Genomic DNA, 17,686 nt, shown 5'->3' with positions numbered 1-17,686 from the left:
AAGCCTCAGAGCATTGTTACACTGTTGGTGTGCATTATCATCGCTTTCTCTCGTCTCCTGAATTTCCTCCTCTCCTCCGGGCCCGGGGTTTCAGCTCAGTCAGGGACAAGCTTGAAACTAGGTCAGGCGCACCCCCTCCAACCCGGGCTCCGTGTTCTCATAACTCTGTCTGCTTGCAATTGCATCGTTTTGCATTCCAATGATCCCTACAGGTCCTCAGGGGGTGCTGCTCATGTATAATAACGTGCCTTGGCACAGGAACATTATATCGGTAATGCCAAGATGTCATGTCCAGATATTTGACGACATGGTAAATAATATCTACACACTCGCGCAATCATTTTGTCCGTTACATCAGGGTGTGTGTGTGTGTGTGTAAGGGGGGGGGGGGTAAAAAGAAAGCAGGAAACGAAAGGAATTATTTGTTGCTAACTACCATCGTGTGTAAAGTTCTAACGTGTTACAGTATTGCGTGCAGTAGTATTATGGGCGACTAAACTGTTCGCGAAGAAACACACATCCGCCAAGTATGTATTAAAATACTCTTATCCACGTTATAATAGGAGGTCCCCCATACCGTTTACTTTGAGACCTTCTTCTGTAAAACTACATGACCAGTGTAACAAAATGCAACTGAGTGTCTAATAAACTCGAACTTGAACCAAATAGTCACGGGAATTAACTGCTAATTGATAATGATAAGACATGATTTCATGATCCAGACAACTAGTCGGGAATTAATAATCTATGAAATGTTCCTTTTTTTTTTAAATGTCATGTGAGCTATAGCTCTACATATTTCGATAAGCATGACCTTATATAAGTTACTTTCTCTTTTGATTATTACGATTTTACGACATCATTTTATACATCATTTACATTGAGAAATATATATTTTTTTCGACGTCGATCAATGTGAACGACAAAAGCAAAACTTGGTAGTTCATCTTTTTTTCTAATCTTTTTCATTTCTGCTTTCATCATTTGCTTCGTCCAGTTTCGTTGTGTCACACACTACCGAACGGTGTTGCGAGGACTTTGCATAACGCCTGATCAGTACAATTTCTCAATATATGACCCACGTATTTCAGCCTTCCTGTAGCCTCACCAACATATTCCGGGATACTGCATCGTGGAACGATTTCCAAAATGCATAATACCGTTTCCTTCATCACTGAAATAAAAACCCGGTGCCCAAAAGAGTCCCACTTTATTTCATTGGAATTCCATTCCAGCAAAAAGGCTCCTTCTCCCAGTGACCCTTTTCGATTTTTTATGCAGAGTACAATGACCTACTTTCTAGACGGGAGATGGCGTAAAATTTACTACGACCGCTCCCTCTCCCGACTCTCTCTCTCTCTCTCTCTCTCAAAAGCTTTCTCTTTAGCATAAGTGCACATATAGAGCTTTCCGGTTGCTGACACAAACATAATTGGTAAACATAAAATTTGAACTTTTCTCGTCGAATTTCTTCCGTAACCCAGTGACTCGTTCACGTTTTATTTGACGATATACCGATTTGCTATGTTTGAGGGAGAGGGAAAGAGAGAGAAGGAGAAATCCCAGACCGTGACCCCAGCCCCGGGAAACCCCGGATCGAACACCCTCTCCCGGTTTGAAAGCACTGAGTGCCATAGCACTAGTCGCAGCTCAGCAGCATAGTTCCGGATTGCCTTCTTTTTTTCTTTTTTTGTTCATGTAAATTTAGCTCAAAATATATGTACTTGACATCGAATCCCTGTACATCCTGTACATTATGTGGGCTGACCAGGCATTATGTAGCTTTCGTCCTTGCCTACACTCCAGAAACGAGTGCTAGAGTTGTGCTGTATCGCGCGGGAAATTTGAAGCGCTGAACCTACGTTTGAGAATGACACGTGACAGCATGATTGGTAAAAATATATTTATTTTGAATTTTGTTTCCTTTCGTTTCTCTCTTTCGCTGCGTTGGTGTCGAGAAAATCGGGAAGTCACTTCATTGCAGAACACTCACAAAAACTGAACTTGCACACAAACAATTCTCAAATGCAATGGGCGGTGTTATCATAAGCGTTAAAACCCGCGCTAAGAAGGAAACTACGAACCGCACGTCCAGCAGACACCAGAAGTTCAAATAAACAAAGTAAAGAGTGCAATGCGTTCGTACATACATGAAACTATCGCCATGGAGAAAGTTCCCACGCTATTTACGTCATAAAACAAGACGGTGGAAAAGCAACAGCAGTTGTCGAGCCCACCCCTCGACGCAGAGAAGTGATAGCAGACGACGCTGATAGCAGACGACAGAGAGGGCCCGAAGTTTATTTGAGACGCGAGAGAGGCACATCAACGATCCGAGGCCACCGGCACATCTGCCGCGGCGGGCCCCGAGCGGTGGCCTTCGCTCGCACCGCGCCTGCCCCGGGAATCCCGGGCGTGACGTCGTGGTCCGGGGCTCCGCCGAGCCCTCCCAGTGCGCATCGCTGTCTACGCAACCTCGCACTTTTGCCTTGCGTATGGTCGTAGTGGTCGGTGGCATAGTATGCAGCTCTGACGGAAAGCATCATCTTGGACTGAAATTTGCACGCAAGATCGTAACCGAGCTTGGAGGAAGTGCAACGGGACACGAATTTATCATCGCAACCTCGAAAGCATGCATGGGTGAACGGCAAGTTTGCATTTTCTGCACCGGTATCCAGTGCGCTCGGCGAGCTGCAACGACCAGCCATGATCCCAGCCTCGCTTTCGGTTTCTGAACACTCTCGAGACCAGACAGCAGCCTTATTTTAGGCCTATTTGCGGACGACGCGTACTGGTGTGTTTAATTTCGGGAAAAAAACGTCGAAAAATACGATGTCAACGCAGCTGTGATGCAAATCCTATATATTTAATACGCATTTTTCGAATTACAAACGTCTGTAACGTGCAAAGGCTCTTGTGTAAGCAGAGTTGATAGCTTTTATGTGGCGAACCCTTCGTAGGCTGCACAGGAAGCGAAATGAAATGCTGCGTCTCTGCTGAACTGTTCTTTTGCTGATTGTTCAGCACGTTGAGCGCATCGACAATCAATGGGCAGGCCACCACATTTTTAAAGAGCACGTTCTTTCTGGTCTTCCTCAGATTTCTTTGTTGTATCACGTGGGAGTTGTCAAAGTTTGAGTACCCTCAGCATCATACGTCTACAGCCGCATCATCCGAGGTGAGACAACTTCGAAAGAAGAATTTCGTTGGAAATTGGGTGACTGAAGCAAATTAAGAGCATTTAAAATAAGTTTTCTCAGCAACGAAAGCACGAAATTTTACCGAGACAAACTTTGAAAAGTTGGTTTACCCTCGATGGCAGACGACAGCCTGTGTACGATGTGTGTTGTGTGTGTTGCCGGCTGAATGGACTCGTAGTGTAGTAAGTTGGCTCATGATTGTGCTTCCAACATCGGCAACTTGCCCTCCCGAGAGTGGTCCCAGCGACTGGGCAGCATGCGGAAATTGTCGAAGTCGAAAGGCAGCGACAAACAAAGTCACTCCGCGGCGGCACAAAGACTGGCGACCTACCGAAGTGATCAGGCAACGGGTGCCGGCGTGAGTTCTCCCGCAGGAAGCCCTAACATTAGTCCTAGCTCACCTGATACAGAACCAGGCAGCTCAGGCGGAACTTTTGGTGGTGCTGAAGCAAGTGAATCCCGTGTCATGAGCTCTTTAGATCAGCCATCTACGAGCCGGGAGAGCAAAGAGTCAACCAAAGTAAGTTTCTAGCACAGAGTTGGTTGTAGCCCTCGGTTTTGGCTTGTCTTGTGTCCTGTGCAAAGTATTCGTCCAGTTTGATTAGAGTTTTGTCATGCATTCTTGATGCCGTCTATCCGGAGGTGCGGAAAAGTGTTTCGGTAGCAACCGAGGAGGTGAAAACGCGGGAATATGCCATTTGAAGCAGCATTGAAGCTAGTTATTGCTGCTTTCTTTATTTGAAAATCAATTTCTGCGGCGATCGTACAAGCAACTGTCGTTGTTCGGGACGGGACATCTCGTTCGTAACACATTGCGTTATATTGAGCAAATATTGTTTGGCAGGCTTTCGGCATTGCAAACGTGTTTCACTTTCTTCTTTTGCTTTTTCTGATGAAACGTGCAAGATTTTTGTTTTATCAGACCAGTTGCTAGCGGAGCATGTAATATGTGCGCAGGTCAGCAAAGTCGTAAAAAAAAAAGAGAAAACAACTGACAAAACACTGAAGCATGCATATTCTCGTGACAGGGGAGGCAGTATGGGGTGTTTATGCTCTTCTGCTTAAGTTTAACCCCTGGTTTGTTGCGCTTTGTATGTGTGCTTTTGGAGATACGTGCTGTATTTATGTGGTGCTTACGTTCCAACAAGGCCTGCATGTGTAAGGAATGTGTAAAAGTTGTTGCACTATCTCGAAACATGTAATGTGGATGGCTGTTCTTGTCAGTGAGCTGACTAAATTTTGCCACAGATTGGATGTCAAGATAGCAGTTAAGCGGGTGGTGACAAACGTCCATATTTAAAACCCTGAGAATGAGGCGAAAAGATGATTTACAAATAATCTTTCTTACACTGGGCAGTTGAAAACTTTTCCCCCACCGTAGCTATGCAATTTCTGTGATATATAATAAACCTCCAGCTGTGCCTGAGATTCTCGTAATCTGTTTTTTTTTTTCCTTCTTTTTTTCCTCTCATTCGCAGGGTTCTAACATGAAAGTTTAGCAGGCATCAATTCGTTGACTCTGTGCTCACGACTGCCTCGTAGAGTCGAGATTGTGCACGACAGGAGACATCCGACAGACAACACACCTGTAATACAGTGTGCAAAAATTTGCACATCACACATCAGTGACTTGCACACTTAGATGCCCTTTTCCTGGCATCGGCAGTCATTGTTTTCATAAAACGCCACATATCGGGAGCTGAAGAATTCGTTACAAAAAATGATGTGCGTTTTGCTCCTCTTCGTCATTCAAGGTTGTATGAATATGTGCTTATTCATGCATATTATTTTATGTATCAGTCATACCCAGGGCCAGATCTGGGGGGGGTGTTCCAGATGCTCTGACCCCACCTCAATTTCTGTTGTTACAGAGAGTTTGAACTTATCTTGATAGTGTACTAACATGCTGTTCTAAGCAAGACACCTCCCTCCCCCCCACGTAAACATCCTGGATCCACCTCTGGTTGTACCTTGCATGAGAAACCCGCCTGCCTAAGTTATGTTGTCCCGGATAGCATTCAAGTTATGACCAAATGACAGCAAAACAACAACACAAATATTACCAAACAACAATGTAACACCTCTAACAATCAGAGCTATCCAATTGACTAAGCACGTAACACAGATAACTGTGTCAACGCTACATCAACGAGCTGAATTTTCCCAAAAGGGGCTGCATGCCGCACTTAGGGAACGAATGACTCGCATTGTGAAGTCTTTGGTGTTATAGCATGACCGTTAGCAATGGGCAGAGCTCTGTGAGTTGCTCAAAAAAGTGATCAACTTAGAGAAACTTAACTGGATGCGATAAGTGTCCACACGAAGAGTTAAAACCTTGTTTGATTGTACCATGGTTTAAATCAACGCGAAAATCCGGTCTCTATGAGGAGAATAAAAAAACGTAACCACAGTTGAAAGGCATCAACGTTTGCAAAGAGACACTATTGTTGACAGGGATTTAAGCAGTCTCGTTCAAACCGCGGCAGAGAGTAACTATCTCTTGAGTACGTTACAAGTAATTTCAAGTTATGGACAAAACATAGTTAAATTACAGCTAGATGCTCATTTTTGAATTATTAAATGCAGTAATTAATTACTGTAGATGTAATTTATTCCTTCATCTTAAATACTTGCAATTAATTACTTCACAGCTAAAGGATTGTGGGCTTCTTATATATCTGTGTCGGTACCGTGGTGAGTGCATCTACATATGACTCTTCTAACACTGCCTGCATGGTTTGACCCCCAGAACACTGACACCTCTTGTGTCAGTATTTCAGGTTGTGCAAAGCAGTTTAAAACTCCATATTACGAACCCTTAGTTTGCCCTCTGCAGCGCAGTATGCAAATCTTGATGAGGGAGGGCAACTGAGTCTACCGTAAGAAAATATGTCAAGGAACAAACAGTGCCAACAGCAGTGGCGGCTTGAACTACTGCAGCTTACCTAAACGTAGCCACTCAATGTACACTTGCCATACTACTGCTAACATCCACGTACTTGTGTTCGGTTTAATATTTATTTACTCAACTACTGAGAAATGCAAAAAATCCAACATGTAGGTGTTCCCCTTGTTACATTGTTCTTCTGCGTCATTATTTATATGTACACTGGCGTAAACAATCAGGCTGTTTATAGGTACACAAAAATGCATAATGATGCATAACACACAGACTTAAAAGTATCACGTTTGAAATATTCTCGGGGGGGGGGGGGTACTGAAAGTCTCAGCGTGGCTGCTACACAAAAGTTAACACTTGACTGTGGGAGCAAAATGCATGTGGCAGGCGTTGCTTACCGTTGAGCAGGCATCTTCTGACAGGGCACCTCGTAGAATACTTGTACAAGCATGGGACACCAAAGATCCCCTAGTGTACTACTTCGTTTTTATACTTTTGTACCAACATCTTGTGCCATCATCTCGGCAGCATTTGAAGTTGAAATGAACGTGAAAGCATAAAGTACTATATTCTAGTCGTTGTATGTGTTCCTTCTCTTCAGGCTCTGCCGCTTATCCGTAAAGGGAGTGCAGGAATAAGTTTTTTTGGCCTTGTGGTTCAGGTGATAGTTTGCATATAATAACCCCCTGGATTACCTCCCTCTCCCCACCACACACATTTGTGTCAAACATGTTCACACACATGAGAGTAGGATATCTAGATTTTTCTTTTTTTGTGCGCGTGTATATATCATTCACAATTTTTCTGCGACTGCTACCCGGTGATTTAAATGGCTGTGTTGCTTCACCCTTCCTCCGGATACTCTAACATATGCTAGTGTTTGTGCACTCTTTTACAAAAAAGAGAAAAGAAAAAAAAAATCAAGAAATAGGCGGGAGGAAGTTGGTATAATCTTGTCCAGAATATATTCTATGAACAGTTCACAACATACATACATGCATACGTAATGTATGTTGTATGTAACATACATACATTGCAGCATATAGTTTTGGAAAAGAGCGCAGTCATACAATAAGACCACTGTATGCACTCACATGCATGCAGCACAGCTCTGAGCAAAGTCATCTGATAAGGTACCCAGCCACACGAGAGGGACTCGTTGAGAAAACTTCTTCAAGGTTCAAGGTCATGAGCGTGTGTGTGTAAAATATATGTATATGAGAAATCTAGCACGTTACGAGACTTATAAGTTATAACGTGTAACGTTCGGCCTTCACTGTAGCAATCGTCCGTGTTTAGCGGCGTTTATTGTGATAAGAAACGCAACGATAAGGTGTGTGAAGCGACGCCGTGGCATCAACGTCGTTGTCACTCGGGTTCCGACAGCCTAAAATGCCCTTTCTTCGTCTTGTCCTCGAGTTTCATTCCACCTTATTCGGTCCGTGACGCGGTATTTGATACGGCTAAAATGTCTTCTAAGAACACGAAGGAAATTGATGTTCTGAGGCTGGAACACATAGAAAGGACAAACACATACAAAGCCTCAATTCAGTGATTTTCTTCTTCCACCATTGTCTTCTAAGGGTTTCCTTTCCACACGGTTCTTCTCAGAGATCATATTTCGTCTCCCGAATAAAACTCTCGGTGACGTAGTAATGAACGCACGCGCGCGAGACACTCTTCGAAACGAAGCCCGCGTTTGAGACAAGTTTGAGAAAGTTTGCATTATGATTTCTTCGAAGGCAAAGTTGGTCCGGTAGAGGTCTTGGAAGTCAGGTGCACATTGTAGTGCCATTTCAGCCACGTGTTTTCCCGCCACCCCGCCACGCTAACACCCCTAAACAGTTTTGCAACCACCCCCAAATACCTGCAAAAAAAAAAAAGAAAAAAGAAGGAACACGCAAAGCCAGCAGCTATTGACGTCACTATCCTCCCATTGAATGCCAACACTCATTAGAGATGCAACTATTGCGCAAATCCCAGATTTCAGCATATGGACCCCGTATAGAGTGACTTTTACGGAACCCGATTCCGCCCTGTTTGTTCCCTCCCGAATCGGTTTCCAATCAGTTCGGGTTAAACCGACTTCTCCCCGAATTATAATCATGTTTTATGTCGTATCATGTATCACGACTACGATTTAATAGCAACCTACGCGCACGGCTGATGAAAATATTATCTGAGTGCAAGAGTGAACTATGCGAAGCACACTTAGTGTGACATTATGTGCTGATGAAAGACGAAAGTCACTGAAAAGGTTAGCCAGCTGTAGGACTCGAACCCACATCTTCTGGATTACCGGTCCAGGGCTCTGCCAATTGAGCTAAGCTAGCACGCCTTCTCAGCGACTTCCAGGGTGCGTCATCCGGAGGGACAAACCAGTCACTCTCTCTCACTCATCCTCCTTTCACTCTTACATTTTTGCACACTCATACACACATTCATACGACAGGGATCGACGCAAGCGGCAAATGTTCTCTCATGTTCTCTTATGTGCTGTTTGTGACTATAAAACGCGAAGAATCCATATTTGGCCAGTGTGTGCTCCTCTAACTGTAGGGTCCGCTTGTGGGCAGAAAGAAAAAAAAAAGTAACCCGAGAACACCCGATTGTATCAATAGCACCCGATTTCACCCCTAATTTTAAGTTTCAAAATAATGTTGACGTACAAATAGCGGATTGTGATGCAGAGAGAGGACTTGTATGTGAGGAATCGGCAGTACTATACCTTGAGGTACTCCGTTAAGTTGACCCAAGACGCACGGTCACACCGCGCGGCATGCCGCCAAGTGGCAGTCAAATCGCTCGGGAAAAACACATGCCAAGAGGGAGAATTGGTGGAGGATACGGTGACTCAATGCTGCGGATTCAGGTGCCTGAAATTTGCCTGTGAGCTGTGACACACTCATGACATAGTAAATATGGGGTCGGACTTTTTCGGACTAAATGCCTAAACCGGATTCGGGGGTGAAAATCGGGGTGTAATCAGGTGCTATTCTTTTTCCTGTCCAGGAAATGGCCCGCAGTTAAAGGTAGATATATTGATCAAACATGCATTTATCGCGAATTATAGTCCCAAATACCACACGTTGTGTTGTTGTTGCCACTCAAATGTTGCTTTATGGGAACCGATAGCGTCAGACACGAATACGGATTGCTACTAAGTTGTGTTCGTGATACAACGTGACAGGTGAGTGGAATTCGGAGAGAAATGGGGTTTTACCCGAATTGATCTGAAACTGATTCAGGGGAAGTACTCGGGAGGAGTCAGTTTAAACCCGAAAAGGTCTCATCCTATACCTCTCCTTGAATCTGGCAGGACGAGAATAATTGAGGCGAGTATACATCGAGATGGGATCTATTAGGAACCAAAGCCCTTTCCACTGTACGGTGAACATTCTACCCAAACCTCGATTTCATATTCGTCGAAAGTATCGAAAATTTGCGGATGGGCACACTTTAGTCGGTAGAGGCCAGTATATGGTGTCCACCAATATTTGTTAAATGCCGAACCCCGAGAAATAATTCACCATTAATGCGGTAGCGCTCAGCAGCAATCAAGTCATAAGCACACGTAATCCCTATCCCAGCATTCGGTATAGATAGAGATGGAATGACGTATAAACATTAGCAGGCGCATCTTTCGGAAAGGGTGTATACGATGAAGACAAAAGCGAGCATGTGCATGCGTCAGAGAGCAAGAACCACCGGCGACATGGCTGAATGAGTATATAGTCGCTGCTTGGTGTTGGTAGCTTCAAGGCCGTGCAGAAGTCTGCGATGTGGTATAGGTTGGAACCCTTTCGGCAGTTTTCTGACATGCTTTCCAGACAGACGTCGGCGCGGTTCTCCCAGAAGTAAGCCCAGGACGCTTACTAACCCGCCTCTGTCTCTCATTTTTTTTCTGCTGTGGCGGCTTGTCATTGTCGGCCTCACAGAGGTGGGCAACGTCACGACTAACGCCCTGGGGTAATGTGCGTCCAGGGCCGACTTCTAAGGGAACTGTGAAGACATATGTCGGAAAGCCGTCTGAGGAGAAATCCCAGACAGCGCAACCGGCACCGAAATTCGAACCCGGGTACCTCCCAGTCTCGGCGTGACATGGCCAGCACACTAACCACTCCTATCTCCATGTCCTCCAATGTTGGTGTGACACGTCGTGCCATGAGCAAAGTTCCGAACGTGTAGTACTCGTCCTCTGTTAGTTCAGGGCACCGACTTTCAAAATCATTCTCTAAAATGAGTTTCGTGTGAAATGACATTTGCAGGAAGTAAAGGAAGAGAAAGAGAAAACTCCGGCCGTGTAGATGAGTGTGTCAGGAGGAAGAACTTTGCACACGTGCTAATCACGTGCAGATAAGCGATTGCAGACGATAGCTTCCTCTTTCCGACAGCGGTATTCGAAGAACTTTTTGAGTGCATGGTTACGTATTGTAGAAAGCATATTTTAGAAAACGAAAGCGACCACGCAGCACAGGCGCACCGTCTCGACCTGAACTATTGTAAAAAGGGTAAATGTTTTAGCCACATAGATTTCTCATTATATTTTGATGCCAAGCAAAGAGCGTGATGCATTTTCGACCCCTGTAGAATTCAGGCTCGCTGGTACATTTTCGCAGCCAGCGCTTAAAGTCCAATGTGGAAGGAAACAGCTACGAAAAAGTATTTTACACATTTGATCTGAATCTTCTGGTACCCGGTCCGGGCTGCATCATCAGCGTCATCGAAAGTCACAGGAACTGTCCAATGACCTTATAGGTGCATTCTTTTTGAAACAAAAGTGCTGCACTCGTTCACAAGTACACGCGAGGTGTATGACAAATAGAACGCGAGAGGGTTGCACTCCTTGAACTAGTTCAGGAGGTGCAGGCGAAAAGAATGAACCTCGTGTATTCGAACGAGCGACGTTCTCTAGAATACTCTAGCGGAAGATGCGCGCAACGTCCTAGCTTTCCGCGGGTCACGTGTGCGTTCTATCTTGTCGTGCTCTTTTAACCATGGGAAATATCCTGCTTCTCAGCCACAAGACATTCCGTAGTAAACGACAGGGCCGATTGTGTCGTCCGCTATGTGCGCAGTACCTGTTGGTAGTACATTGCGGATCAGACACGAGATGTTCTGTAGCAGACGACAGGACCGATGGTGTCGTCTGCCATGTGCGCTGTACCATTTGGTAATACCCTGCGGATCAGCCACAAGATATTCCGTAGCAGACGACACGAACGATGGTGTCGTCTGCTATGTGCGCAGTACAATTCGGTAGTACCCCTGGGAATCAGCCACAAGATATTCTGTAGCAGACGACAGGGCCGATTGCGTCGTCCGCTATGTGCTGAGTATACCATTTGGTAATACCCTGCTGACCAGCCACAAGATATTCTGATGAAGGAAGGAAGTCACTGAAAAGGTTAGCCAGCTGTAGGACCTTTAACCTTTGTTTGTAACCTTTGCTGTAACCTTTTCAGTGACTTCCTTCTTTCATCATTAATTTCTTAAGCACTTGAGGCTTTGTATGTACGAGAGGTGTTCAAGTCAAACCGGGACTTTCTATCTCCTGAGTGTACAAATGGCTCGCGCTACTTCTTTTTCGCCATTTTCACACGCGACAGGCCTCCGCGTTCACTACATGGTGGTCCAAAGTTTGTGCAAAACAGGAGACACGTGCTGGACAAGATGGCCGACAACGAGGTGAGCGCGCACATCGGACAGCGAATTGTCATGAAGTTTCTCGTGAATGAAGGTGTAAAGTCATCTGAAATTCACAGAACACTTCAGGCTCAGTATGGCCACGATACACTTAGCCGCAGCAAAGCGTTTGAGTGGTGCAAACGGTTCCGAGACGGCCGTACATCAGTGCAGGACGATCCAGGCCGGGACGGCTCAGTGCCCAGTGTCAGAGTTCCTGAGAACATCCAACTTGTAGAGCGCCCGATCCTCAAGAACCGACGGATAACATGTCTCGAACTGGCTCGAAAGACGGACCTTTCTGTGGGAACGTCGAACACTATCATTCATGAACACCTTCAGTTTCGGAAGGCCGGGCCTCATCACCAAAGGAGTCCTCCTCCTACAGGACAATGCACGCAGCATACCGCACATCTCACGACAGGCACCTTACAGGAACTTGGCTGGGAGTTGCTGCCACATCCCCCTTACAGTCCAGACCTCGCCCCCCAGCCATTTCCATCTCTTCGGTCCACTGAAGGCGTTCCTTGGGGGCTGCCACTTCGACTGCGACGACGAGGTCAAGAATGCGGTCCGATCATGGATGCTACGCGCCGGTAAGGATTTCTATACGCTGCTGGCATCCAAGCCGTCGTGAAACGCTGGGACAAGTGCATTAGTGCAGCTGGAGATTGCATTGAAAAATAAAACTAATTTCTCGCCTCCAAGTTCATTTTACTTTTGCGAAAAATGAAAAGGCTCGGTTTGACTTGAACGCCCCTCGTATTTGTCCCTTCTATGTGTTCCAACCTCAGAACATCAATTCCCATCATGTTCAACAAGATATTCTGTTGCAGACGACAGAACCGATGGTGTCGTCTGCTATGTGCGCTGTACCATTTGATAATACCCTGCGGATCAGCCACAAGATATTCTGTAGCAGACGACAGGGCCGATGGTGTCGCCTGCTATGCACTCTTAAAAATGAACTTCACCACATAACACGTTCCTAGCCAACCATCATCCCGAGTGACATCGATCTTTCCCCTGATTTGCTGAAAACTGGGGGAGAGAACGTTGTCATTCGGGATGATGGTTGGCTAGGAGCGTGCTGTGCGGTGAAGCTTGGCTTATAGAGTGTGTCTGCAGTACGCCACTCCCGACATTCACAAGGCCCAGTCATCTCGTTTCAGGAAACGACCGCTAGGAAATTCGCGGGGAGGACGAAGCCTTTCCCATATAGAGAAAAATGCAAGGGTAGGTATACCCTAACTACCCAGAATACCTCGCGTGCTTTCCTTCTTTTTTTTTTTATCATCACCATCACAGTTGGAACGCCCTCCCATGACACTTGACTGCATCCCCTAGTCACCTGCCTCACTGGCCTTTCTAACCGTTTTGCTACACGCATACTTGTTCTAAGCTAAAACCTTCCACAAGGTTGTAAGCCTCAAATATTAAGGAACACGCGCCTGCCTTATTCTTTGTAATACTTCGTTTCATTCACATTGTCTTTATTTTTTGTTATCGTAAGGAGACGATGTAGGTCCAGCAAAGCAGGAAATAAAGCGACTGCAAATCGTGCTATACCTCCAAAGGGTCAGTGCTCTTGTTCCCTGTCAAGAGGTATGCGCCTTTAAATTTGCCTTTATATAAAGCACTTTTTTGGATGTTATGCAAACCTCGCGTACGTGTTTATTAGTACACTGTTAGAAAAAAAGGTATTAATAAGGTATAATAATGTGCTCTTATACCTCTTTTGTACCTTCTGCCTCAGTTGTCTCGCGACGTAAACACCCAATTATTATGTACCTTCTGCTTCAGATATATACCTTTGGAGGGTATAGAAGAGGTACAAATTTCCTATTTATACCTCCAACCCTTCTCAAGGGTATGAAAGAGGTATAAAGGAGGGCTAACGTACCATATTTATACCTCATCACCACGCGTTCATATCCAGTGCCAGGAATAGATCACCAGGCTATGCCTTTCACGGTATATAGATGAGGCTGCTTATACCTTCTGTTTCTTTATACCTTTATGGTTTTTTATACCTTTACTTCCGCAACTTGCTGTATTACATCATTATTATTTTTTCTTGAGACTGTATCAGCTAAGTTAAACGGATATTTAACTAAGAAACACAGACATCAGTGCAGTATACTATCTAAATCCACATGGTTAGTTTATGGCTGCATAAGATCTTCATTGCTGGAATGTTGAATCTAGATGTCCTCACCCTTAGGGTTGCGTACCAGACGAAAGCTGCTCCACAGTTTGTCAAGTCGCCACCAGTATATCACTATATGGTGATCTCGCGATACATCGTGATATGACTGCGCAGAGCGATCTTGCTCCTTGAAAATTTTCTTTAGATATCAACTCCACATATCTCTCTCTTTTTTTTTTTTACTTGCGGAGTAATGTGCACGAGCTTTTCGTCCTACCTCACAACCATATGCGTTTGCGTGTGCTTGTAGTACGTGTGAGTGTGTATGTCAAATTTTTCTTTCCTCCAAAGGTGATTTTTCTAGTTCCCTCCCCTAAAAATACCTATGCCTAGGTGTGATGTAACACCATGATGGTACTCGTTCAGACCTTCACAGGGGTATAGAGCTATACCCCTAAAGGTATGGCATATAGCCCTTAGTTGAGGACTATTTTTATACCTGTAGCTGAGGGATAAAATAATGCCTAAGAAGGGCAAAGTTATTGAGTAGGCTATCTATACCTCTAAAGGCATAGATTTTTCTCTGAGGCCCCCGAGGAAAAAAAAGTGTAATTTTAGTTCACTTGGGAACTATATAGATACACTGCCCCAACCACTAGTCCCTCTTGTGACTAAATGCATAGAGGTTTATGCGAATATTAAGACTACTTGCAGTGCCGAGGAGTAAATATGAGGGGATCAGAGCAACTAAAATAAGGTGTAATTGCAATCCAGGGGACTGGAACCTGTAATTCTTCCCCGAATTTACTCTTTTTCTTGTCTTCTTAGTGTGCAGTGTTGCTGATCAAAAGCTCTTGACATGCACCCTTTCAAAATAAAGCCCCATTGAAAGCAGGCTGGGCAACCACCGCCTACTGAGAACAATCTCTCTCACAGTCGATGCGTGTTTTACCGATGTGTCTGCCTGCCTTGCTGCGGCGTTCTTCCTGGACCTACTTCATAAAGGAACTGCGCTGACATTTGTCGTAAAGCGTCTCAGGAAGAACCGGTGAAGGCACCAAGACAGCAAAGGCGTCTGGATTTGAATCTGGGGTCGTCTTCCAGTCTTGGCGCAGAAGGCGTTGAGTGGCACTTCTCCAGAATGACTCTCAACTGAAACTGGCCTATTCTATTTTAAGCATGTGGGCCTACTTCAGGTTGCCTACTCTACAGCTTACTGTTAGGTAGTCGCGAGAAGAACCACGTTATCGTTCATACTAAATAGTCGGCTTTGAAAAGTCCTGGAGACCTAGTACCCTGCGGGAACTGAGGGAACGGAACGTTGCTATGAAAAATGAGGAGAAAATCACTACGTTTTGATTACTCCTTTCTCGCCCATGACACGCTCTCCCGATTTGCTGAAGCTACAATTCCTGTAAACTACGTAAAATTAGCCGAGGCGGGCTATAAACATGGACGACACAATCACGTTAGCCTCCAGCGCCGAGTTAAATCAAACAACTAAGCAAAGAAGCACACACAGCAGAAACACGCGCAGCAGAAACACACGTAAGCAAAGAAGCACAGGGAGGTGGATTGATTGTAATGGATTTTCAGAAGCCAGCACCTGCGCGTAGAGCTATAGCATTGCAAGAGCTATAGCATATCTATAGTTCCCAAGAGGACTAAAATTACACTTTTCTGCCCGAACTTTTCGCCATGGGTGCATGGCACTTTTCGATCCTTATTGTGAAGGGGCTCATTATTTCATTCCCCACATCACCACCAGCAATGGGGTAGAGTATCGCCTCCTGGCGATGAAACTCCCCATTCATAATCTCGCATTAAAGTTGTTATTGTTTGTAGCCCCCACGTATAGTCATGCTATATCATGACAGGGCTATTATACGATCCTTCTGGTTCCAGTACGTCTTCCTCGTTCCTCCTCGTTCACAATAAACAAACTAAAACCCTGGGAAACACTGTTTTTTTCTGCCGATAGATGGCTGAAGCGGCGCATAAGGAGTGCCGTGGTACTTTTGACTGTTGTGTTCCTGTACTGTTCTGCTACTGTGTCCTTGTCCATGTGCAGTTTGCAACACCTCATTGAACAGTGCCATATGCACAAGGAGGTTGGTCAGGTTCAGGGAAAGGACATCAGGGGACTCAGTTTTTCACTAATCTGGACTTGTACTAAGCCTAGAAGATCTAAGAAAAGATCTTCTTGGAGCAGCACCGCGAGCGGTACTGCCCCGACGGCCTTTTTATCGGCCGCGCATTCAAAGACACTGCCCACCCGGGGGCGGACCGCGTTATCAAAGGGCCCCTCTCCGGTATATGAGGGACCGGCTCCCATTTGCCCCCCCCCCCCTCCACCGCTTACGCGGATTTGAAGGGAGACCAGACCTAGAAGATTTCTTATTGTTGATCTCGAAATGGCAGTCTTTCTGACTTGGGCCGGTAATGTCCGATGCAAACAAACAACAACACTGACTTCTTTCATGACGGCGGCCAAAAATACCCGAGACTGTGCCCTGTTCCTTTGACCGCAATGAGAGATACTTTGAATGAGGAACAGAACAAAAGGGCATTCTCACAATGTGTGCGCAGGGTTTCTATAGTGTGTGACTAAAAGATAATTTCGTAATCTAGATCTATCCTTCGAGAACGTCTGAAAGAATGTTTTACATCCTCTTCTCTTCCTCCTTCACGCCTTGTTTGCCTTCTTCCCCATCCACTCGATAAAAAACATCCACGGTTCAAAATGTTCACTTCAAAATGTAAGAGTGAAAGGGGGATAAGTGAGAGAGAGAGGTTGATTTGTCCCTTCAGATGGGGGGGGGGGGGGGACGTGCCCTTGGAAGTCGCTGGGGAGGCGTGTTAGCTTAGCTCAATTGGTAGAGCCCTGGACCGGTAATCCAGAAGATGTGGGTTCGAGTCCTACAGCTGGCTAACCTTTTCAGTGACTTCCATCTTTCATCCATGAAGCCATGAACGAAACGGAGTAGCGTTTCCTGTGTGCGCTGGTTTGCCACTGTCCCGGTGCCCCTTGTAGCCCTTTAATGCGCCTCGGTATCTTGTCATCTTAATGACAGTGAAGGGTCTTCAAACCGCGTCCGTGTTCCTCGAAAACCATGTCTGACTATTTGAACGTCTGGCACGCGACGGTAACATCAACTGGGAAGCGCTTTCCCGTCCGCTAGCCAGCGTTCATTCTGTTCTTGTGCGGTACCCATACACACTCTTTCGATGTGAGCTGTTAGCAGCTCGTCGCGTTCCAAGTTCACACCATAGCAGCTGACGTGCAGACATGAAGCAGTCCATAAGCTTAAAACGTCTGAACCCAAGCAGCACAACATCTTGGCCCAATGTGCACTGTTAAAACAGAACTTCACCACATAGCACGCTTCTAGCAAACCACCACGCCGAATGATATCATTCTGTGTCATGATATGTTCAAAACAGGGGGGAGGCGCCTATCTGGGACAAGATAATCTGTCCCAGATAGGCGCCTCCTCCCATTTTCACCAAATCAATGCACAGAATGATATCATTCGGAATGATGGTTGGCTAGGAGCGTGCTATGTGGTGAAGTTCTGTTTTAACAGTGTGGGACCAATATTGGCAATGCCGGCGCAATATTGGACCACGGTTGGACCAATATTGGGCCAGCATTGCCAATATTGCTCCAATATTGGGCCAAGTTGTTGTCCAGGGTGCTTCTGTGGGGCCTGAACCCCCTTCTAAAGAAAAAATATAAAAATCTTTTATGGA

At 45.5% G+C, this 17,686-nt stretch overlaps 1 protein-coding gene and 1 non-coding gene across 4 annotated transcripts in view; one reads left to right on the top strand and one right to left on the bottom strand.

Annotated features, from left to right (window-relative positions):
- The first annotated feature begins 2,384 nt into the window (after positions 1-2,384).
- The window catches only part of LOC135391168 (leucine-rich repeat protein soc-2 homolog), a 69,060-nt gene continuing 53,758 nt past the window's right edge, over positions 2,385-17,686 (top strand). Inside the window, exons 1-2 of one of the 3 annotated variants that reach the window (XM_064621298.1) lie at positions 2,385-2,647; positions 3,100-3,720. In XM_064621298.1, coding sequence (XP_064477368.1) covers positions 3,457-3,720 — 264 coding nt within the window. In that variant the 5' untranslated portion in view covers positions 2,385-2,647; positions 3,100-3,456. Of the gene's footprint in view, positions 3,721-17,686 lie in introns of all 3 variants that reach the window. The other 2 variants (XM_064621297.1, XM_064621299.1) reach the window with 2 other exon arrangements.
- On the bottom strand, positions 8,360-8,432 carry Trnat-ggu (transfer RNA threonine (anticodon GGU)). Its single transcript has one exon. It is a non-coding gene; the product is annotated as a tRNA-Thr (tRNA).

The sequence above is a fragment of the Ornithodoros turicata genome, chromosome 4 (genome assembly GCF_037126465.1).
Source record: "Ornithodoros turicata isolate Travis chromosome 4, ASM3712646v1, whole genome shotgun sequence".
Lineage (NCBI taxonomy): Eukaryota > Metazoa > Arthropoda > Arachnida > Ixodida > Argasidae > Ornithodoros > Ornithodoros turicata.
The sequence above is the reverse complement of the archived record's forward strand: the minus strand, read 5'-3'. Positions and strand labels throughout refer to the sequence as shown.